Source organism: Lichenostomus cassidix, chromosome 18, assembly GCF_008360975.1.
Source record: "Lichenostomus cassidix isolate B80296 chromosome 18, HeHo_3.0, whole genome shotgun sequence".
Classification (NCBI taxonomy): domain Eukaryota; kingdom Metazoa; phylum Chordata; class Aves; order Passeriformes; family Meliphagidae; genus Lichenostomus; species Lichenostomus cassidix.
The window spans coordinates 6,467,014-6,490,456 of record NC_139498.1 but is presented as its reverse complement, the minus strand read 5'-3'; the positions used below and the strand labels follow the sequence as shown (position 1 = coordinate 6,490,456).

At 49.9% G+C, this 23,443-nt stretch overlaps 1 protein-coding gene across 4 annotated transcripts; it reads right to left on the bottom strand.

The window, feature by feature from the left end:
• Nucleotides 1–680: 680 nt before the first annotated feature.
• On the bottom strand, nt 681–10,104 carry TSEN54 (tRNA splicing endonuclease subunit 54). 4 transcript variants are annotated; one of them, XM_085077753.1, is made up of 11 exons: nt 10,004–10,079; nt 9,502–9,654; nt 8,401–8,464; nt 8,177–8,260; nt 6,882–6,980; nt 6,530–6,582; nt 6,099–6,197; nt 4,369–4,997; nt 3,841–3,901; nt 3,025–3,141; nt 681–1,950 (listed from the first exon to the last, which is right to left on the bottom strand). In XM_085077753.1, the coding sequence occupies exons 1-11, from the start codon at nt 10,030–10,032 to the stop codon at nt 1,800–1,802; spliced, it is 1,539 nt and encodes a 512-aa protein (XP_084933879.1). In that variant the 5' UTR covers nt 10,033–10,079; the 3' UTR covers nt 681–1,799. The 4 variants fall into 4 exon arrangements, 3 of the variants coding, with proteins under 3 accessions (XP_084933879.1, XP_084933880.1, XP_084933878.1); XM_085077754.1 differs by lacking the exon at nt 9,502–9,654 and having other exon boundaries at nt 10,004–10,104; XM_085077752.1 differs by lacking the exons at nt 9,502–9,654; nt 10,004–10,079 and adding an exon at nt 9,225–9,488.
• Between the last annotated feature and the right edge of the window lie 13,339 nt (nt 10,105–23,443).

The window sequence follows — 23,443 nt, the reverse complement described above, 5'->3', positions numbered from 1 at the left end:
AGGAGGTGAGACTGATTGAAATCAACAGGAGTGAGTTTGACCTAATTCCAGGACAAACATGAGCCCTGTGGGTCAGGCTGGAGCTCTCCTGGCTGTGCCTGTTCTTAGAAACTCTCTTCCCACTGCCTTTAATCTGTAACACAGTCTGGGAGAATGCTGAGGGCAGATGGGGCTGCCAACCCCGGCTTTAAGGAGAACTAGCAGAGCCAAAGCATTGCTGGAAGGAGGAAGAGGAAGGGGAGGGAGCATGGGAGGAGCCGCCAGACCCTCACCCCAGCAGAGCCCCGCCGACTTCCCCCATCAGATAACCGGGGCGTGTGTATGAAACGGGAGCAGGCGCTGGCAGCACAGCCCCGCCACCTTGGGCTACGATACCTCTGACCCCGCAGGAGGAAGATGAACGAGGAAGAGGTGTCGTGTGCCGACAGGAACTGCACGCGGATGTAGGGACACCTCCAGGCTCTGAGTCACGCTGCCTCGCCGGGATCAGGGCAGCGGCTGCAGCCAAACACAGACGGCGTAGGAGCAGGGTTACCAGGGTTACACAGCCACGGGCTTGGGTGACCTTGAGCAGGCACTCGCCAGCTGCTGCTGCTGGGCTCCCGGTAGCCTCCACAGAGTCTCCCTCTGTGTAACTTAGCATTTCTAGGGGAATTAAGAACCACACTGAGAAGCTTGCATGGTTGGAAAAGGATTTTATTGCTTAGCCTTCTCCACATCTCCAAATGGAATTTAAAAAATACCAAATAAAACACATCTCAACCAGTTGCTATTACAGCTCTGAAAACTTTGATACCAAACACAGCCGTGCTCAGCTCACTTCCACCCACTGAGCAGACCTTCTGGCACCTGGCACTTTTGGCATAGAAGCTAAAGCAAATTTGGTACCTAGATATCCTGGGAGAGAGCAGTGGTATCCTCAGTTTGGAGCACAACAGCCCCAGGACTGGAAAGCTCGTTAGGAATTTGTAGCCTTTTCCTTTACTCAGGGATCTCTCTCACACTTGCAAGAGAAATGACAAGGATCCACAGCCAGGAAAGAGGACATTGGGCTGACAGACTGCAGCTCAGCCCTGGTGAGACTATCAGATGCAGTGTACTGATAGTGGTGGTCAAATTTTAGCATGGCTTAATGCTGTGCAGCCAAAACGCATCTCAGCACAGCTGCTGCAGGAGGCTGAGCTGCCATCTGCAATGCTCTGGGGCTTTCTGTGACCTCTGGCTGATGAAATTGTGTACAAGGCACAGCTTCCTGCTCTCAAGTGTCTGGAGACTTTCCTCCAGGTGACTGAGTTTATGGCTGTGCCTTTTTCAGACCAGAATCTGATCTGACAGTCGTTGGCACAGCTGAATGACCAGAAGCTCAGGACACCAGCACTGATCAGCTTATTCTGTCCCCAGCTGACCTCAGTATCACTCTAAGCATTCCACTGGTGTAGCACAGTGGTTCTTTACGAGTGACAAAAGGATCACCAGCAAAGTGTTTTCTAATGGTCCACAGTCAGCAAAAGATGACATCGGAAAGGCAGGCTGGTGGTCCATGAGGTGACAAAGCTAGAGAACCAGTGGCTTCAAGAACAAAGCAGTGTGTACTCCAGCCCAGAAATGCCCAGCTAAGACAAACACACTCGTTTGCTGTAAATTACACATTATCCCTGAGCCATCTGGGTGGGTGCAGTCTGAACTTCCCAAGGTTCCACTTATCACAGGCTCCGTTTTCTGTAACATTTCATTAATCAGGAAAACAAGTCCTGAGTAAAGCTGTTCCCTTCATCCATTTCTGCAAGTAGACAGCAGCTTCAGCAGTTAACATCAACGGGCAGCTTGAACTCCTTCAGTGAATAGAAGGTGATTTCTCCATGGTCCACCAGCGCAAAGACCAGCGGGACATCCCCACTCAGATACGTCACCTGCTTCAAAGCCCGCAGGGAGGGGATCTGCTCATCAAAGCTACAGAGAGAAAAAAACATCCTGTTTGCTCTCCAGGCAAGAGGAATACAGAGGCAAAGCTGTCCTGGCCAGACATCACCACAGCTCCCTTTGGCCTGGAGCTGGTAGTGATCCTCCCCAGGTTTTTCAGTCAAAGCAGCCAGCCCAGAGAGTGAGAAAGCAGCATGCCGGGAATGGGAGCTGTTGAATCCTTTGCCAAAAACAAGGATAACTGCACACTCCTCCATGCTGTGCCCATTAGATGCGGCTCACAGGGATATTGGCAAATGGCCAATCCACTGCAATCTTAATGCCTTCATGCTGGGAAGATCTTTAGGTTGCTGGGATCAACTTCTGACCTGCTTTTCTCTTCTTTTAATTCTGCAGTCTATTTGCTCATCAATGAAAATACTTATGCAACAAGGACCATCCTACTGGCTCATGACATACCTTGGTAAAACTGCATTACCACCTTCCTTGCTCTGTCTACTACAGCTGCAGAGAGCAGAGGGGCAGTTTTAGTATAGCAAAATGAGAAAAGGCAGAAACTGAACTTTGTACCTAACTATGGAGGTAGTTAGGTATCAGGTTCTGGATCCAGCAAGAAAGGAGACACCTACCCTCTGTTCCTACTGACCTTAATGTTACACTTGAGAATACTGAACCCATGGCTTAGGCCTGTAGCAAGCTCTGGGGAGGCTCATCTCTGCAGAAATCCATAGTGATCTGCACTGACTGAGGATTAAGGTGCCATACAGCTTCCTCAACACTGGGCTCTACCTGAATTTCACAAGCATTGCATAAAAGCTGCAGCTTCTTTCTCCTGACTCTCAGTAATATTCAGACATGAGCAGCAACCAGATGACCAAACAGTGTGGGCTGAGTGCAAGGGCTGGGGGAATTGTCAGCCACAGCCTAAAGCAAAGGAGGAGGAACTGAAAGAAAAAACAAATCCTGGACAGGACCACCCTCAAAGGAGACACTCTGATGATCTGTAAAACTCACAAGAAGCTGGGTCATTTACAGATCACTAGGACTTCATTTCCACAACAGCAACTGCAATGTTTCAGAAAACAGTACAAGACTCATGGGTACCTCCGAACACACATCCTGACATGGGGCTTCCCAGGGTTTGTCTTCTTAAATTTGGACACTGCATCTGCTTGATACACGTTGAAGTCTATCTTCATGGCCTCTGGGTCCTCCTGCAGCCTGCAGAACACACCCACACACGTATGGGATTGAAACACTGCAGGGTACATGTACAGCAGAGCAAAGAGGGAGAAAAAACTCCTGAGGCCTGACTACTTTGGGCCCCTTGAAAGGCTTCACTCCCCCAAAGGACTGACCCTGCAACTATTTTAATTACTTTCAAGAGCTTTCCTGTAGTCAGACCAGAGCAAGATCCTACTTCACATCTACCTCACGCCCTTGCAAAGCACTAACAAAGACAGGAGCAAAGCACTGCAGGGACTGCACAAAAGCACCACACAGACTCTGAAACAGGAACAGAAACAAAAGTCCCAAAGCCAAGGTTTTATAACCACTGCAGCTGGGATTGCAGAACATTCCAGGGATGAGGCACAGGTGAAACCATATCAAACCTCTGGAGGAGATACCTGGCTTGGGTGCACAGAGGGAAGGGCAGGATAAAGAGAGCAATCTTGCTATTTTACTTGGCCTGGAAAGCCCTTGCTCTGTTGCTGCAGGACCTGATACTTCATGGAAACGTCACTCCTTCACTAGAGGTGCAAGAAGGTCCCAGAGCAAAGTACTGGATTCTCTCAGCACCCTGGATGTGAAGCAGCTCCCAAATTGCTGCTGCAAGCACCTCACAGACCTCACAAGCAGGGCCAGTCACAAGACACTCCCTCTCCCCTGGAGCTCCACGCTGACTGGCTGGATACTAACCGGGAGGCTCCATCCAGGATGTGGGAGGGCTGCAGCACACTGATCTGCTGGAGGAGCGCAGCTGGAGGGAGAAGGAACGGGAAAGGATCAGACCAGCAATTTCCCTCCCAGGGCACTCCAAGCACTCCACACCACCCATGAGCCTTCCTCCTCCGACAATGGCTGGCAGCTCCACAGTCACCACTGGCTACTTCAAAGACCTCAACTTCCTCATCTCCTCCCAGCACACAGCCCAGAACACCCTGCAGTTGCTTTGCATCTTGCTGGCCTTGATTGCACATGCCTAAGAGCCCAGCAGGAAGGACTGCAATACAGCAGGACATGGGGAATGGATTAGAAGACCTCCCAAGGCCCTGTTTATCCTGGCACTTGAGTGGGCTATAGAAAGATTCTCCTGCTCAAAGTACTGTCCCCAAAACTGATGTTCAGCTTCTGCCTATCATCCCTTTTGCTGCTGCATACCAAGCACTGTTTCCCAGAGCTGGGGGAGGGAGAGAACGGTCCCTGCCAAGCTCCCAGAGCCACTACCTGGCGAGGTCACTTCTTCTGGCCGCAGCAGTGGTGTGACAGCTTGGTCCCAGAGGTGTGACGGTCGGTTCCAAACCCTCTGCTGTCTTCTCTGCTCCAAGAGGGCTTTGTACTCCTGCCAGTTGGAGCAGCGCCTCACCTCCCGGTCGGCATTGACGCTGCTCTTGTAGCTGCTCTCCCTCTCCCGCTGCTTCCTCTCCTTCCGCGACAGCTTCTCCTGTTTCTGGTTGATCCGTGTGCACCAGGAAGCTGCATCCACCTCCCTGCCTGGCACGTTCTCTGGCAAGAGCTTGTTGTCAGGGGAGGGCAGATGTGTGCATGGCTGGTCTGGGGCCACGTTGGGAAAGGTGATGGTGCTGAAATCCCAGCGGGGTGCATGGGTGCCAGTGCTGCTCTCCTTGTGGTCCCCAGCCTGGCTGCTGGAGAAGCTCAGAGAGTCCTGTTGTCCTGTACCAAGAGGAACTGGCATTGACTCCCCCTCTGCACTGCCAGCATCTGATTCCTTTGGCTGCACTGACAAGGGCTTTTCATCCATGGGAATGGAGTCTCCACAGTTATCTCCATCTTTGCTGGAGGTCCCTTCAGCTTCTGGAAGGTCTTCAGATACTTTATGTTTCTTCTCATGCAACCTAAAGACAAAAGGACAGTAAAAAATTCAGGGAGAGCATTTGGTAGAATTTTCTTTCCTTTAAATCCTGCCTACTCCCTGCTAGCAGGAAGAATGCTGTCTGCCAAGCCTGAAGGAAGGACAGCAAAGGTGGCAGGAATCCCCAGACAGGTCTGCAAAGCCTTGACAACAACCTCCTGCTTTGTGAGACAAATGAGAAAGGAAAAAACGCAAGCCAAAACTAAGCAGTAAATGCCAAAGGCAGAATAAACCTCTCAGAAGTCCTGCAGGTTTGATTTCAATGCCCAAGAGAACCCAGTTTTGATTTGTACAATGTTCCCAACCTGCCATGCCAGGTCCACACCCCAGACACTGACCCAAACACCTCCATGCAAACATGCTGGAATTCAGCCAAAGCAGCACAGGCCAGGCAGAAACCTGCCTGCCAGCACCTCTTACTGGTGTGAGATTTAGACCCGTAAGTCCAGAGAAGATGGGGCAATTCTTAGACCAGTAGTTTAATCTCCCAATTCCTACAATTTCACAACTCCTCAGGCACTGATTTACTGTTAACAGGGACTCTCCAGCCTCATCCTCCCAGTTCCTGAAAGGCTGACGCCACCTCCTGGGAACTGACAGAATTATGAGCAAAATTACTCATTGTCAGTTTGTGGTGATGTTTTGGACACGTGCAAGCCCCAGGACACAACTGTGCTCTCTGCTGTTGAGTCCTGGCAGGTTAAGTTGGATTGAGGAGGTGGATAAGTGCAAGATGTGCACTGTGGTAGCTGTGCTCCTGTTAAAAAAGAGCAGGAGGAGACACCTGACATGTTTCTTTTTGCACTGAGCTCTCTACACTTCTCTTTTGGCATTTCAGCACCGCAGCTGGGGATTCAGGGGCAATTTGCCCCTCTTAGCCCTGGCATGAAGCACACATGTGACAAAAGGGAACACTGCAAAGCATTCAGGAAGAGCACTGCACTGCTTGGGGACAGCACAGATCAACTGTGCCAGACAAGGTCACCCACAGCAGGAGGGCCTGGGGACACTGCAGCAAAGCAGCTGTTCCTGACCCAGCAAGGCCTGGAAGAGGATGGGAGAAGGCTTTGGGTCACATTCTTACCGGGGGCTGGAACTCCTCCTCCTCTTGCGATGGTGTTTCCCAGAGCTCTTGCAGTGACCTTCCAAGTTCAACTGCCTCTCGTAGGGAGAAGGGACAGTGCTGGAAGGAGAGACCAACACAGAGGCTGAGAATAGGCTGAGGCAGTGGAACTACCTTCTGCTCACCCTCCAGGATACAGCAACCAAAGGCACAGAAAATCCCCATGAAGGACCAAGGTGACCCTCAGTTCATGCCCCATTTCATGTTCCCAATCACCTCCTCAGGAGGGAGAAGCAAGGAATAGTAGAGTGCCACTTTTAGCCTTTAATCCTCCCATGAGGTGGAATGCAGGGCCAAAGTCCTCTGCCCTTCCCTGGGGCCAGACAGTGGGTACAGAGAGTCTCAGGGTCTTCAGGAAGGAGAAAGCAGCACAGGAAGCAAAAGTTGGTTACCTGGGGTCGAATCTCAGTACAATATAACCCAGTTGCTTCAAGTGGCTGAACACCTTAGAGCAAAGGAAAGCGAGAGGGTTAAATGACAGCCCTAAACACAAACAATTTACTTGAGTTCTACTATGACTGAGTGTGGCACTGGCAGAGGAGAAAATGCCAGGGTTAGAACCCAAAGCAAAGGTGGGGAAACAGGAACTGAACATCTGGAAGAAGGTGGGTGGGAACAACTGAGGATGATTTCCCTTCCCTCCCAGATCATCCTACCCTGCTTCCAGACAGTGGAAGAGCTTGTGTGGCAGAGGCTGGGCTTTCTGCCTTCATCCTCCTGTAAGAGCTGGAGGTCCCAACACACCTGGTAATGTGATAGGCTCATTGCCTCCTGGCACAGCAGGGTCTCATAGGCTTCCTGGATTGACAGGGGCAGATCCCTGTGAAAGAGCTGGACAGAGCCCTGCAGGGCAGAAGCTTTGTGTGAGAATCACAGGAACAAATCTATGCAAGCTCACACCAGCCCTCTCCCACTGGTCCTGACAGCTGGTCCCAGGATATCCCTAACATGATATTCATCTCTCCCCATGTGCTACCTGGACTACTTACAGTCCCTTTCTCATACCCAGTTCCCCCCTACCCTGGTTTTACCAGCCAGGTAAGAAGTTCCCACCCACAGCTCTCAGCTCCTGCTCCAGCTCCTGAATCCTCCATTAGGAGCATGGGAGCAAAATGCTCAACTGATAAAATAATCACTGCTTTGAGAGATAATTTAACTCTGATGATCTCTACGATTCAGGACACAGCACAACTACAAAACCATTTATGACCAGCACAACTGAGAACTGGAGCAGAGGAGCTGATGGCATCTGTTGGTACCTCCTCAGGTGCATTTACATTCTTTACAGACCCAGAGATCCAGGAGGCAGTTTTAGGTTACCACCTCTTTTTCGTCCTTTTTGTTTTTTCAGAAGGTGTTTAATCATAAACAAAGAAAACAAAACCACACCTTTCCCTAGGGATGGGCTGAAGGCATCTCACTGATCTTTTCCGCTTTTGAGGGGATTTTGTACTCAGCATCTGACTAAAACATTTTAGTGCCACATTTGTCAGAATGCCAGAGGTAAAAAAGCCCCACCTTTGCTGTCAGGATTTAAGGAATGGCATCAGATGCTCACAATCTGTTTAAGTTTTGCTAAGGGATAAAAATTCCCTTTAGATCAATGCACCAATTCTACTGATAACAGGCTTTGGTGGAGAGACAAAAAAAGCCCCTCTCTACAGCAAAGACATCCAGCTGAGCCCTAAGCAGCATTTCTGCAAGCAGAGAAGCACTGAACACAATGCCTCTCAATCCTGTGTCTGCCACATATAAATTTCTTTCTGCAATATATAATGGGAAGAAATTCCAAGCAGCAACCCCAAAGATCTCTGTTTAAGCTAACATCAGCTGAACTGGCCACTGATCCAAGTAACACACTCTGTCAGTGACACAGAGGCTGCTTGAGAGTACAAGGTATGAACCCCCAGTCTGGAGACAAACAGCTCCATCAGCAACATGCTGAAAGAAGAGACAATTCCTTGAGAACCAGGTGTTGATCAGCTGCTACAGCTCCCCCAGCCATTCAGCAAGGATCCAGTGGCCCCCATCCTACTTACACACTCCAGCAGGTACAGAGCTTCCTCGGGCAGCAGACACTGTTTGCCTCGTTCTGAGAACCCCATGGTGTGCCAGAACTTCCCCTGGAACAGGAGCACAAATCCCTGATGGGCTCTGGCTGCTGCCTGCTGACAACCAGGCTCCCTCCCATTGCAAGGAGCAAATTAAGGAACCTGTGAGGCAGCAGGAGATGATGGCACTGAGAACACTCTGTAGCACTCACCGCAGGGGTCTTCAGCTCCACGATGCCCTGTTCTGGCTTCCACTCAGCTTTCACCAGATTTCCCCTGAGAGGGTAAAAGATTAGATTGTTAGTATGTGTACTACAATCAGCTCCTGGTGTAGCAATACAAGCAGCTCAAGAAGGTATCAAAAGGCAGGACATTTCCAGGTGACATTTTTACAAGGCATTAGATAGACATCATTCCCTAGATCTAGCAGCACCAGTTTATCATCACCAACCAGTCAAAAGTGTCTTCAGTCAGCACCACGGATGCATGTCCATAGGCTACAGCAGTCTGCTGGAGATGCATGGCCTAAGCCAGGATATGTGGATATTGAGGAACTAACACAGGTTGCCCACAGAAGCTGTGTCTGCCCCATTCCTGGAAGTGTTCAAGCCAGGTTGGATGGGGCTCTGAGCAACATGGTCAAGTGAAAGGTGTCTTTGCCCGTGGCATGGGGTGATCTTTAAGGTCCCTTCCAATTCTAACAATTCTGTGATTCTGTATCATACTATTATTCAGCTGCTGCCAAGACACCCTCAAATCACTGTACCCCACCCACGGGGACTCATAAGGAAAAATTAATAGCTGCGGGCCAAGCAGAGAAAGTGTGTTGAGTGGCAAGTGTGAACATCTCTCAAGTGATAAGCTCCAAAGTCTGGCAGCACTGTTGAAACCACCAAACTGATAAACCAGGGACACTGAGACCTGGTCAAATCTGCACAAGGCCATACAGGAGCATCAACAACATATTCTGTAACTTGGACCATGCCCAAAAATGCAGTGGCTGCTACCTGTGAAGACTACAGGATTATACACACACCTGTGAAAACCAAGACCCCTGTGAGGGACTTTCTGAAGGTACAGGTGTGCCAGCATGGCCCCGTGCTCCTGTAGGGACAGCCAGGCAGTGTCGCAGTGCTGCTGCTCCAGCCCGGGCGTTGAGCGCAGGTGAACTGCGGGTGCCTTACTGTGCTGACCAACACCTCCCGCTGCCGACAGCTCGATCCCGCCGTGACCCCCGAGCTGTGCTCTGCCCGCTAGCATTGCTCCTTCCAAAGGGAAAGCCATTCCCATTGCCGTTCCCGGGATGGACTTACGGCCGCTCCGGGCGCTCCTCGGACAGCACCCGCCACTGCTCCTCGCAGCAGCGCCGCAGCCTCTCGGCCTGCCGGGCCGAGCCGTCGGGGAAGAAATCCTTCTGCCCGCGGGAGCTCCGCGGGGCCTGGCGACCCTCCGGCTGCTCCGCCGTGCTGCGGGTGACAGCGGGGCGGTGAGGGACGGGAGAGCGGCCGCCAGCCCCGTGCGGCCTCCAGCCCCGGCACCGCGGGCAGCCCCGGAGCACTCCCGGACTCTGGGGCCCGCTCAGCCTGCCCCGTCCTCCCGAACTCCGGTGATCCCCCGAACCTTGCACCGAGGGGTCCTGAGGTGCCTCCCCGGTACTCTCGTACTACGGTGTCTCCTCAGACCCCCGTTCTACCGTACCTTCCCGGCCCCCCCGTACCGCGCGTTCCCCCGGTGCCGCAGGTTGTCCCCGGTGCCTCCCGGCCCCCTCACCACGCTCCCCCCGGTGTCCCCCAGGTCTCCCCCTGCCCGCCCCACCTGAGGCGGCTGGACCCGCCGGGCTCCATGGGCACGTGCCGGACAGGGGTTCTTCCGCCGCCGCGCAGGAGCGCCGCCATGGAGGGGCGTGCGCAGCCAGCGCGCCCCCTGGCGGCTCGGAGGACTGCGAGCGGTGGGGACAGGGGAGGGGACAGGGAAAGGGACAGGGAAAGGGACAGGGAAAGGGACAGGGACACCCCAGGCCGGGCGCCGGGGCTCTGAGCCACACCTGCCCCCGTGCATTGAGATAAAGGCAGGGAGATCACTCGCCCATAAATGATATGGGTAAAACAGGCTGGATTTAAGTAAAAATATATATATATAATAAATTTATTTCTAATTAATATGGGTCCCAGGCTTGGATATGTCCTCTGTCTGGGGCTTCTGGGGAGCAATCCAGCACCTGGACCATCTCTCCCTCTCCTCCTTCTTCCCCCAGCCATGCTGCTCAAAGGACCTTCTATCACGTTTTTCCCCCTCTGCATTTTGCCCTTTCTTAAATAGACTTCCCCAATGAAAAATACATTCTTAAATGATGAATTCTTTATAATATAAATAATTCGATAAATTATTTATACTATAAATAATTCTGAGATTCTTATGATCTTAAAAATTCCATAAATTCTTCAGTAGGTTCCCCCAGCATCACTGATGGGCTCAGCCATGCCCTGCCATGGGGCATTGAAGCCATATGGAAACAGCCAGAAGCATCTGGAAGTGGCTGTGTCCTGCCCACTGGGACAGGAGGATTGTCCCTTCAGTGGTGTCATGATTTCTCCAGGCTCAGGCTCCAGCAGTGGCCAGTGCCATCAGTGTCTGGAATGTGCAGAGATCCAGTGGGGCTGGAAAACTCCAAACCTCCCTGCACCTCAGCATCACACCTCTGCCAACATGGCTGGGTTGGCTGCTTGGGGAAGCATGAACAGATCTGATGGGGAAACACACCAAACGTTCAAATTTCACCTCAAGCCTGTCTCCTGTTGCTGTGGGATATCTCACAGGAGACACTGAGCCTCAAGTAGGAAAAACACAGCTTTTCCCCCACCAGAGTCCCTGGTTCCAGCTGTGGTTTCCCAATAAAAGCCCTTTGACAAGATGCCAGCGTAGGCAGATGAATGCAAAAACCATTCCCTTCCATTTTCCACTGAAATGGTTTAATTTTCGCTTCCTGCCTCGTTATTTCCTCCTCCTGAATTGAGCCTTCACCCCGTGAGGGGGTCAAGGGATTTTGGCCAGCAGTGCCTCTCCATGGCATGGAGGGGACAAGGACTTGTGGATGGGGCGAGGGGGAGAATGCTGTGCAGTGGCAATGCTTTTTCACCCTGATTTCCCAAAAAATATAGGCATTTTGGAGACTGCTTGGGCTGCCTGATTATCACATAATCCCAGGACTCCACATCCTGTGGCTTTCAACTTTCGGGCTGTCACCCCTTTGTTTAACTCAGCCTTCCCTTAAAATAGACGTGTTTAAATTGCTCAGGGAAAAAGCTCTGATCCAGAATTTGCTTTTGTCACCCACTGTGATTACAAGACCCAGAAATGTCAAGACTAATCTCGGTTCATGTTTCTTTTCAATACTGGGATTTTAGCTGTCATGTGGTGGGGGGATGTCCTGCTCCTCTCAGGGGCACCAGCAGAGCCTTGTTGGGATGGGACTCGTGTTCTCCCCAGCTGAATCCTCTTATCAGCCCTAATTCTGAGTGTCATCAGCTGGGTGTGGGTGGTCCTGGGGGCTGCACTTCCCATTCTCCACTTACAAATGGAGGGTGAGCTGGGGTTGTTTCTTCTTTTTAGATATTCTGGGTTTGAGTTGTGATTTTTAGCATTAAGTTTCTGTAGAGCTGCCTTGAAGCCATCATTGCAGTGCTTGTTGGGGGGTGGTTTGTGGGGTTTCTTTTCTTAAATTTGGGGTCTTTTTCCCTTTGTTTAGGGTGGGACCTGGATGCATTTTGAGTGGACCTTGACTGTCCTGGGTTCTCTGCAGAGACTCTTTGTGGACAGGGATGTGAAATGAAGCTAAAATGATGGTCCCTGGGCTGAGCAGTGGTGACACCTGGCACTGTGAGTGAACGGCCTGCTCAGGGGGTCCTGGGAGCTCAGATGATGGTGGATGTGGGACTGTGAGCCTGGAGGCTGCCAGGGAGGAAGGGTGAAGGTGTGTGGCAGCAGGGAGCAGAGCAGGATCCAGCCCTTGCTGTCTGAGTAGCACCTGCAGCCATGGAGGAAGCTGATGATGGAGGCCAAAGCTGCTCCTTGTTTCCCTGTGGGACACTGTGCTCATCCCAAGGGAGAAAGGGCTTGATTTTGACTGGAGAGACACCATACTGAGTAAACCAGCACTGTGCATGTGGGCTCTTGGAACAGGTAAGTGTGGTGCTCATTATTCTTTCTTTTCTGATCGGAGGAAAAATTTAATAAAGTGTAAAAAGACCATTGGGATTGAAAAGAGGGGCTGGCTGCCTCTTCTAAATGGGGCAGACTGCTGTTGGTTCTCCCTCCTGCTCCTGACCCTGCTCCAGGGGGTGCAGAGCAGAGCTATGCTATGTGGGGATGGGTTTGAGTCCTTCCAGTCCTGTTCTGTTGTGCTCAAATCATGTTTGTGCAGTCCCTGTATTCATGAGCTCCTTGTGGTTAACTCCTGGATGAACTTGGTGTAAATAGACTCAATGTTTTTTGAAAAAGCAGGAGAAAGTTTGGCCTTGGGATTGTTTTTCTAGTTTCATGTAGCACAGCCAGGTGGGAATTGCATGCTCTGTGCTGGAGCTGAGCAGCTCTGCCAGGTACAGCTACCTGCTTTAATCCCTGTTTTAAAGACTCCTGCAGTTCCTGGCAGGGTGTTTGGAAATATTTTAGTAATTCTGCAAAAACCACTTGTGCCTCAGCCTTTACAAATGGTAACACTTGGAAAACAGTGTCTGAGATGGATGACATGGCACATCCTCTTGCCTTCATGGCAGCCCATGGAGTATCTAATACCAGGGGGGTTTGTGTGTAGATGCTCTGTGGGATTTTGGGACTGGAAAGGAGGTTACAAATGCTCAAGGCTGAGTTGGATGGGGCTTTGAGCAGCCTGGTCTAGTGGAAGGTGTCCCTTCTCATGGCAGGGGATTGGAGTGGGATGAGCTTTAGAGTCCCTCCCAGCCTAAACTATTCTGTGATTCTATGAAACTCCCTTAAACTGGCAAGTGCTTCAATTCTTGTGAGTGTTGCAATAGATGTGGTGTTATCAGAGTTGCTCAGCTCTGAGCTATGCCCATCACTGCCCAACAAATCTGGAATCATAGGTTAACTGCAATTCAGCAATCAGTTGTCTGGTTTTTATTATACTTAATTCTATTCCAGTGCAAATACCTCAATTCTCAGCTTTCTGAGCATCACTTAGACAACTTAAACTTCTTACAGCAGACCATGAGAAGGGGTGGTTTGGCACTCTATTCCAGCAGGACTTGGCAGACCTTGAACATACACTGAAGTATTTGGGTTTGGATGCAAAGCAGATAATGGTGTCAGGTGTTACAGCTTGTCTGGGAGGTGTGGGATCTGTCTGTTTTCTAGCCTCACCTGGGAGTCTTTTGGCAAATTCCTTATTGCTTTAGGATGCCTGTGATCATTCCCACAGCGTGTTACAGCTGGGAGTTTGGGCAGGGCAATGGAAAGAGACTTTTGTCCAAACAGGAGATTACTGAGGAAAGTTTCTGGGCTAAACCTCTGTTGTCACTCATCAGGGCTGGGTCTGGGAGGTAGAAGGAGATTTTTCAGAAAAAACAAACAAACGTGTCTTTGAGATCAGGACTTTGGGGATTAAGCAGTTAATACCTCTCCATAACCACTCTGTGCTCTGGTTTACTGACATCTACCGCTGCCTCCTGATGGCTGAGAAATGGAAAGAGCTTAAATTTCACTCTCTCTTCTAAATTCGTGGTAGAAAATGCCTTTGTGTGACTTTCCATACTGCAGGACAATTCTTGAGGTTCTGCTGGGTGGCAGGAAAACAGAGTTAGTATCATTATGCAGGACCGTGGTGCACAATGAGCTACTGGAAACATCAGAATCGATCTGAATCTGGGCTTCCAAATGCCACTATGTGACTTTCTGGAGCTGCTGTCTGTTAGGCATCTAAGGATTTATTTGCAGTCACTTACTGCAAGCAGCACATTGTTAATTACATGTGAAAACCAAGGAACCACAGACAGAGTCCAGCAAGATTGACATAGGAGCCTTCCTTACCTCAGTGATGTGCTGGGCTGGGGGAAACACTGAGTTATTTCTGTCTGCAGAGAAGGGCTGAAGCTTTCCTCATTTCCCCAATTTACCTTGGCATCCTGCTCATGGCTCAGCTGGACAGACTGACACTGGGGTGCCTGTCTGGGGTGAAGGAGCCTCGCTGTGCAGAGTTTGAGGCCACAGATGATGCTCCTTGCTCGAGTTTCAGAACTTCTGCAATGTGTTTGCTCTCACTTGGTAGCTGGAAATGTCTTCCCTGGCTTTGGTTTGGAGAAGCACTGAAACCATGCTGCTTCTTGCTGGGTATTCCATGAAAGGAGATGCCTGGCAGGGAAATGCCTTCAGGTCAGAGACTGGTGCCTGAGTCAGGACACCCAGGGTGCCTTTGGCTTGTGCTGGAGACTGAGGGAGGAAATATTGTTTCAGGCAAGGAATTGGGAGATTAAGCATCTGCTCTTCAGTGTCTCATTAGCTTGTGAAGCCTCAGGCTATTCCTTACCTGCTCTGTGCACCCCAGGCTTTAAACCAAATGGGATGAACAATTTCTGCTGTGCTGCTCTTGTGGCTGAGGCCACAGCCAGCATGAGATGAGGAGCAGGAGGTGATTGTGTGCTCTGAAAGGGTGAAGAGCTGCTCTGTGTCTGCACCAGCAGCCCCAAGACCACTCAACTCATCTGTTTCAAAGGTCTCTGCATAGTTTATTTGGAATGCTGATGTGTGCCTCTCTGAGCTCTTGAGTTTCATTCAAGTGCTGCAGCAAGAGTTTAGAATAATGATGTTTTAACAGCTCCAACAAACAAATCAGCCTTGTGAACACCAAGTCCCATCTACAGCACTGTGACAGGCTGAGACAACTTCAGTTCCAGCACTGCAGCAGGTTGATTTGTTCCTGCTACAGAGGATGTTGCAGAGTTATTGGGTGGAGTGGGAAGGGATGAGTCTCCAGCAGGCACTGCGGAGTGGGAAGCAAGGCTGGTTGTGATTATCCCTTGTGCTATTTGAAAACTGGGCTGCTGCTTGAAAGCTGGCCCATGGGAATGCTTGTGGGTGGGTTGGAGGGGCTGACATGCCCTGCTCAGAGGAGGGTTCAGGTGATGATTGTTGACTCCTTTGATGCTGCTGCTCTTTCTCCACTGCTGGGTGCCCTGCTCTCATTCCACAGCATCTCTTCAATGTTGGGAGAAGGTTTACCACTGTATAACACTTCCAACACCCTTAATATCCTCGCTGGTCTCCCTCCCTTGATGCCATAGGATTTTAGCTTCTATGTTTTTCATGTGTCTGTAATCCTGTAGTGTATAACTCTAAATTTCATATAGGGTGCTAAGATGCTGTTCTCAGCATTTTTAGACAAAACAATTCCTCTCTAACCTTGAAATCCAAGGACATCTTACTGTATCAGGCCTCAAGATATGCAAACAGCAGTGAATTAGGGGAAGCAAACTTGCAGTAATTGACTTCATTACCTCAAGCTGTAATTGGAGGATTAACCCCAGATATGCAAATGGATCAAACCTATAAAATATGAAAAATTCATGACCCTTTGTTCATTTGGGGTGTAGCCCTTTTTGTCTGCCCTAAATGCACCTGAAAGCCCTTCAATAAATATAACTGCTTTTTATTCTCTTAACTTTGTCTAGTCTCTCTTTTAGGTAAGCCCTTTCAGGCATCACCTTCCTGGATGTTGTGTGGCTTCAGGAGCCTGGTGGGGTTCATTTGATGCCCAGAAGCTCTTTGATCCCAAATGTCCCACTGCTTGGGGGATCCTGCAGATCCCCTGCCTTTGGGGCAATTAAATAGATGTTAAAGACCCTCACAGGGCTGGTCTTGACTTGACACTTCCCAACCCAAGTGCTGGTTCTTGCATTTGAAGCTGTCCACGACTTTCTGAGCCAACATCAAGGCCATTTTGTGGCTGCAACTCCCTCTTGTTTTAAACTTATAACCTGAGAATTTTCTCTTAAATGTGTACATGGTATTTTGTGTGATTGGATTCCATCTGGAGTAAAAAGGCAGGTTTGGAGGAGTGGTACATTTCTGCACTGAGGGCACTGTGTAAATTGAAAACCACTCAGTGCCTGAGGGCTGTTATCTTTCTGCCAGTCACGTATGGGTCTGGGTCCAGATTGGAAAGACAGTTGTCTGCTTTCTGCTCTTCAACAAGGCTTTGTGCTGAAGGGTAGAGTAATTTTCATCTGACACAGCAAAGGTATTTTTTTTAGTCCCCTAGAACCACACAGGCAGCAGATGTGCTAGATGGAGCACTTGGGGGAGGAGTGGAGTCCAGTCTGTGTGTGCAGCAGCCCTGGGACATCTGGATGAGTATTGCACATGGCAGCTCCTGCCACACGTGTAGGGACTGTCCCTTAAATCTTTCCCAATAACCAAGCTGCTTTCCCCCTCTCCTCCCATAAATTGGTGGCTAAAAATTGAGCTAATTTGAAAGCCTGCATCCATGCTGGGCCCTGCTGCCTGTGCTTGCCTCAGAGAGGTTGGGAGAGCTCCAGGTTGTTTTGGGGAGTACTTTATGTCCTGATAGCTTCCTCTGTTGGTCATCCTGGAGGCTCTGGGCTCCACAAGAGCAGTTGATGCAGCGGCTGTGAACCTCTCACTGTGAACCTCTGCACACCTGGGCTGTGCTTCACATGTGGCTCCAGAGCAGCTCACACTGGTGTGCAGCTAAATTAATGCTTTTATTTCATTTATTTCAGTCGGGAGCAGTGAAAACTGGTGCCAGGAATCTTTCAATGTCTATCTATGAGGCTTTAAAAGCTAAAAGGGGTGCTCAGGCTGAACTTGGGGGACAGGCTGAGGTGTGACCATTGTATGCAGTGCTCTGAACGACTTGGAAAAGTGAGGGTGATGCTGCTGAAGTGAACAGCCAAGCTCCTTTGCCCTGAAAGCCTCATTTTCCTTTTCCCAGGCATTGCTGGGAGCTGTCAGTAGCTGCAGGGCTGGGTAGATTTTAACAAGAAGCTGTTCCAGCAGAAATGGCTGCACAGTGTCAACTTGAGCCAGGTATAACTTTACCCTAATGCATCTGGAGAGACTTTTTTCTATTTTTCTTTGTTGCCCTCCTGAAAGGAGATGGAGTTTGTGCTGAAATCCCTGGCAGCAAGCTGCCCTGCATGCAGGGGACAGCATGAGGACAGAGTTGAGTTGCAATTGATCTGCAATGTGTGTGAGCAGTGATCCCAGCAGGATCTGGGGTGGGAAGAGGGAAGGTTGAGCCCTTTGGCTACACCTACACAGCCAGAGTAACCTGGCTGCAGAAACCCTTCTGTTATCAGTGTAACAGGATGCCTGCACTGGCTGATAGCACCAGCCAGCAGCACTGCTGTGGAATGGGTGAAATCCAGGAGCCTCCAAGGGGGTGGAGGATGGGAAAGGTTTGTCTCCCTGCCTCTCCATGCTGGGTGGGAAAGAGGAATGGTTCCAGGGAGGTGATCTGTTCCCCTCTTTGGGCCAGAAATTCTAGAGAGACTCCTACAACTTTGGTATCAGGGGATTTTTGAAAAGATGTTGAAAGCTTGGAAGGCATGTGGAGGGAAATGCCTTGGAGGGAAGGAATGCAAGAACTCAATCTGCTTAGTCCTTATCAAATGAAGGACTTGGTGACTTAATTACACTTAAGTACTTTTCCAGATAACAAAGAGCACTTTAAACTTGAGGGAAAAAAAAAAAGGCACAATGAGAGCTTGTGTCTGAAGGATAAAATCAGTCCAATTGCAACTAGAAATACTGTGCAATCTGCTAATGACTTCCACCCCAAAGGGGAAAATTCTGTCTCCTGGTGGGATGGCATGAATTGGCCAGGCTTGTCTTGCATATTGACTAAACCAAGCACCTCTTTTGGATGAAAAAGGCAATCGTTGGAGTGGTCAGGTGGGAAGAGGAGGTGTTTCCCACCCTGGAATGAGGGCAGTGGCCTCTGTTTTCAGCAGTGTGAGGCTGCAGGGTCCAAATTCTGGGGTTTTGGACATCTGGCCATAATCTTTTTCCTGTCTGTGCCAAAGTTAAGTGGGATGATGATGCTGCCTTGGTCTCCACATCCACAGATCAGTGTCCAGAACGTGTTCAGTGAGCCAGAGGCAGACCTGGTGTTCCCAGGTGTGAGTGCAAAGCAGCCTGTGTTCTAAAGTGAGCAGAGAAATTGCCTCTGCCGGCTCTGTTTTTGCACTTTTACTGCTGCTGCTGGCATTAAAAGGGCATTGTATCCAGATTATTCATGCACTGCTAATAACTACGGAGTGTTGTGTGCTGGATCTTGCTTTCAGTTGCACTTCAGCTGTGCTGAAGCCAAGGGAGCTGTGCTGACAGATCTGAGAAAAGTCAGAATTTGATATTAAATAAATCTGCATCCATTTCCAAAGTGTGGCTATAGAACAGGAACAGCGTGATCCCTGCTGCTGGCATAATTCCAGTTAAGTGATACATCTGCAGATGGAAAAGCTGCTGGTGGGTCTGTCTGGGGGTGTAGAGAGAAATGGAGCACCAGGCTTAGAGCCACCTGGTAAATAAAATCAGGTTTTGTCTCCTCTTTGTGGACTGGAGAGGAAAGGTGTGTGGGTCAAGCAGCTCTCCAACAGGTATTCCAAGGAGGATACAGGAGCATGGAAGAGTCACCTGAAATGCTTGGCCTGATGGTGAATAGAGCCCTGTGTGCAGGGCAGAAATAGGATGCTGCAGCACTGGGCTGTGGCACCACTCTGGGATGGAAAACCTCCAGGGAAGCATTGCTCCTGATGAGATCCATTTGCAAGAAAATGGAGTGGCTTTCTCTGGCATTGGAAATACCACCTGCAAATGCAGCCCTGGGGCTGAAGGCTGCTTGGTTCCTCTTTCCACTCTCACAAGGCTCCAGAAATCTGATGGTGCCTTTGAGGAAGGATCCTTGTTTAATTAAGTTGTAAGTGTTGGGAGGTGACTGACTAATTTCCTTTGTTAGCTGCTGCCTTGCTTGGGGAATGGCTGGCCTTGTAATTAATGAAACCTCTCCCTTCTGCTGTGCATGGAAAACTGCCTGGAGACTAATGAAGGTCCAGACCCTTCCAGAGGTGCCCTCGCTGCTTAGGGACACCAAAGATGCAATTGGTTTTTGTGGGGAATAGACTATCTAGCAGCAAATAGACTATCTAACCAGCTCCCAGGCAAGCAGGTAAATCAACTGGATGTGTCAGCCCAAAGGGTAAATAATTCCATGGGGAGAGCAGAGATGTCTCCAAGAGGTGTTGGAGGCTCAGGGGCAGCCTTGCAGGACTGGGATCTCCCCCTGTGTTCAGCCTGCTGTTGCTGGGTCCTTGGCACAGGGAAGGATGTGACTGTCTCACTCTTGTGAAAACTTGTGTAAAACCAAGAATCAGAGCATAGCCACCCAGTGCAGGTGGTGTTAAAGAGCAAGAACCTCACACAGAGCCACAGGGGGAAGAGCCAAAGGTTCCAGTGCTGCAAGGTGAGGCTGAAACTTCCCCCAGCAGGATGGAGAGCCTGGCAGGAGCCCTGGGCAGCCACTGGGATCCCCGGGGTGATGGGGCTGTAGCTCCAGCTGTGCACCCTGATGCTGATCAGGATTAAGTGCTGCAGACACTTTGATTTGGGTGTGGAGCATGGAAAGCTCCTCTTTTTTATCACTAATAATTCTCCAACCTAATTTCTCTTTCTCCATACAAACCAACACGTTTCCCAGCAGCTGCCTGCTAAATCCCAAGCAGGTTTTGTAATTGGCCCCATTTCCCTGGAAGCTCTGCCACAGCAAAGCAGCTTTTGTCATCTTTTCATTCCTTGTGAAACTTTTCTTTCTTAATGAAGAATGAACTTTTTTCATCCTGCCTTTGGTCCTTCCAGATGTGGCTTATGGGGCTCTCTGGGGCTGGAGGAAGTTTCTCTCTGCTCCCCATGACTGCCTGATGGAAAAATAGCTTCTACACTTGCCTTGTTTCCAGCTTGTCCTGCCTTAGGAAAGATAACACACTTGGGCTTGCTATTCTAAAGCCATTTCTAGCCTTGGGTGCCCCACAGCTTTGGACTTTAATAATTAAGCTGAAAATCTGGTTCCTCTGAAGGGAGGTTCCCAACCAGAACCAAAGCCTGGCACTGCTGGGCAGTGAAGCTGCAGCCAGCCAAAAGCAAAGGGGAGTTTCTCCATGAGGATTACACTGAGGACAGCAACTTGTCTGTTACTGCTCTGGCTCTGTCAGGAAGGAGCCACTGTGGTGGAAAGAGCTGGTTCAGCCCTTCCCTGGTGAGGGTGAGAGGGGCACTGGGTGTCAGTGCTCATGAGAGAGCCCAGCTGTTCCCTGGCCAGGGCTGGGACTCAGCTGGGGACTCTCTTGCCTGTGTGCCCCAAGGTCCCAGGGCCATTTCCCTAGCCCCAGGCCTGGGATCAGCAGGTCAATGAGCTCTGCTGTGTCCAGAGGATGCTGCAAGGGAAGAGCTGTCAATAAGGGGCAGCTTGGCAGGGCAGGGTGAGATGTGATGCTGCTGAAATCCAGGCTTGTGGCACCCAGAGAGCATCTGCTGCAGCTTCACTGTGGTTTGGGGGTGAATCACCCTGAGATGTGTCCATGCTGATCCTCACCAGTGAGGCTGGGGCTGTCCTGAGCACTGGCTCATCTCCCAAATCTGCTGTCCCAGCACTAGCTGCAAGAAATTCCAGCAGCTTCCACCAGCTGGACCCTGAAAATCCTGCATTGGTTTTGCATGTTTCTCCTGAAGGTTGATTTGAATGTTTCTGAGCATTTTGGCCTCTGGTTTTGTTTGCCACCCACTCCCCTGACCTGCTTTGCACTGTGACTTTCTTCTGCTGGCTGCAGTTCCCCAACATCAGTCTCTATTAGGTGACACCTCTTTACCAACATTTACATGCTCAGTGTACAATCAGTTAATTGCTGTGCAATTCCTCACCCAGGTGATTTATTACAAGCTCAACCAGTCACAGGCTATAATAATTAATCTGCAAATTGAGCTTGCCTTTAAATTAAGCCATACATTATAGTAGCACGGTGGGTTAATACCAACTCTTTGGATTTAGAAGGCAGTGTCACTTCTCCCACCAAAACAAACCATGGTGGCTTTAATGTGGCTTTCATGTGTCTCATCATCCCCAAGCACTGGGGAGCCAAAGCAGGGATTGATCTTGGGGCACTGAGAGCAAAGGGTGAGTTGATTCAATTTATTGGGAGCCATCAGCACCAGGAGCCAAATTGCCATGTGAAGCAGAGCAGCTCACTCACCAGGCTGAAAACTAATCCTAATCCCAAACTTTGCCTTTAATCCCCTGATGTTGGACTTGATTTAAAATAGCTTGAGAATAAGGGGAAAAGAAGATTTGATTTTTTGCTTGTTTTGCAGCTTCCACAGGGCTGCATCTCCCTCATCCAGCTGGGAGAGTCAATAGGTCTCAAATGAGCAATGCTTAGTATAAATTCCTCAGTAAATACCAAATGCCTTTTTGGTTTTCTGCATCTTTTAAGACGTGGGGAGGAAACCACTGTCACGTGTGTGGGTCCATCACTCAAGGAGGACAAAAGCTGCTGGGAACTGAGTGGTGTCAGCAGCTGGAAGTTCAGTGTTCCTGTAAAAACAGCCCTTCCCATGCCATGTGTGGTTGCTCTAAACTTCAAACCCTTCCTACCTTTCCTTTGGTTTGATTTCCCCTTAAGTGAGTCCTTTCAGAGGTGATTGTTAATCCATCCCCATGTGAGCAGGAGGTCCCAGGAGTGTCTGTGCTGCTGAACACTGGCCACACTGGTTCTCTCCCCATCGTGGTTGTGTTCCCCCCTTCTCCCTGCAGCTGGGAGCTCAGCTCCCACCCATCCATTCATTCATTCATTAATCCCTTTCATTCCCTGCTCGTTTGTTCACATCCTCGGCAGCGTGGGGAGAAAATTGCAATCCCGAAAACAAATAGGAATTCATCTTCTCCTTTGGAAATGAAAGCTGGTCCATTTAAATACTTTGTTCTCTCTGAGGTTTGCCTGGGTGCAGATGAGGCTGAGGTCTCCTGTAATGGAGTTGAAGCCTCGGTGCTGGGCAGGGACAAAGCAGGGAACTCATCCCTCTTCATTTGGAATCACACTCTCCCTGTGCCTCCCGGACTGAAGGGGATGAGATGCATTTTCCAGGGCAGATAGGTCAGTTTTAATGAGATACCTCTGTGCTCCTCTGGCCTCCGGTGCACATGATTAAAGCAAAGAGATTTGCTGATTAGGTTGGGTTTTTCTGAAGGCTGTGAAGGTATTGTGTGGCTCCTGCCGTGATGTTTGTTCCAGCCTGTGCTCAGGGGAGGTGCTGGGCTGTGGGTCCGTGTGATTGCAAATTTGCCTGCCAGGACAATCACTCTTTTCCTGACTGTGTGGGAGCTCTGACAGCTCAGGAGGGGCCAGGATCCAAACCCAAGAACCTGCTCCCCTCCTAGAGGCATGGGAGAGGCTTCTTGAATTCCTTGGAGAAGATGGCAGTGGCATCTCTCTGTCTGCTGCCTCATTCCATCTGATCCCTTCTCTTAGACTTGTCCTATGCTTATGGAAATCACAAGCTTTGCCTGTAACTTTGCTGGAAGAGCAGATTTCATTCCAAGCAAGAGACACTGGGTCTCAGCCTGCCCAGCTTTCCACCACAGCTAGGCTAGGTCCCCATGTGTGTCCATGGCTGAGCAGGGTTTTCCTGAGCCAGGTGAGCTCCTGTGACCAATGCAAGGGTGGCTGTGAGCCCAAACTCCTGCTCTGGGCTGGGGACATGACTCCCTGGGAGCAAGGGACTGAGTCAGGTCCCTGTCATGGGTGGTGGGACAAAGTTTGGGGAACTTCCTTTGTTGCCTGTGTATGAGTGGAGGTTGATGTTTTTTGCTTACAGAAAGTGGAATGATTCTATTGCAGAAGTGGAATGGAATAAGTCCTCCCAGGTTGGATGTGAACAAGCTATTTAACTACTGCAGAGCATTAAGTGATCCTTAGAATGTAAGTTTCCCAATTCACAGAGATGTTGAGGTGCTCTGGAAGTGGCTGCTGCCTTCTGAAGTGCCTCAGTTTAAAGCTGAGCAGACCCTTAAGTGTCTTCTCCCTGTCTCATACATATAACTTCTTTTCCATCTTGAATAGTCACTGTCTACATTTCCTGTAAGAAAAGCTTGTGAGAGTAATGAACTCTGGAAGCTGCTTATCTGCCTTTTGAAATAAAATTGGTTTTGGCCTGGAAGCCAAATGATATCTTGCACTT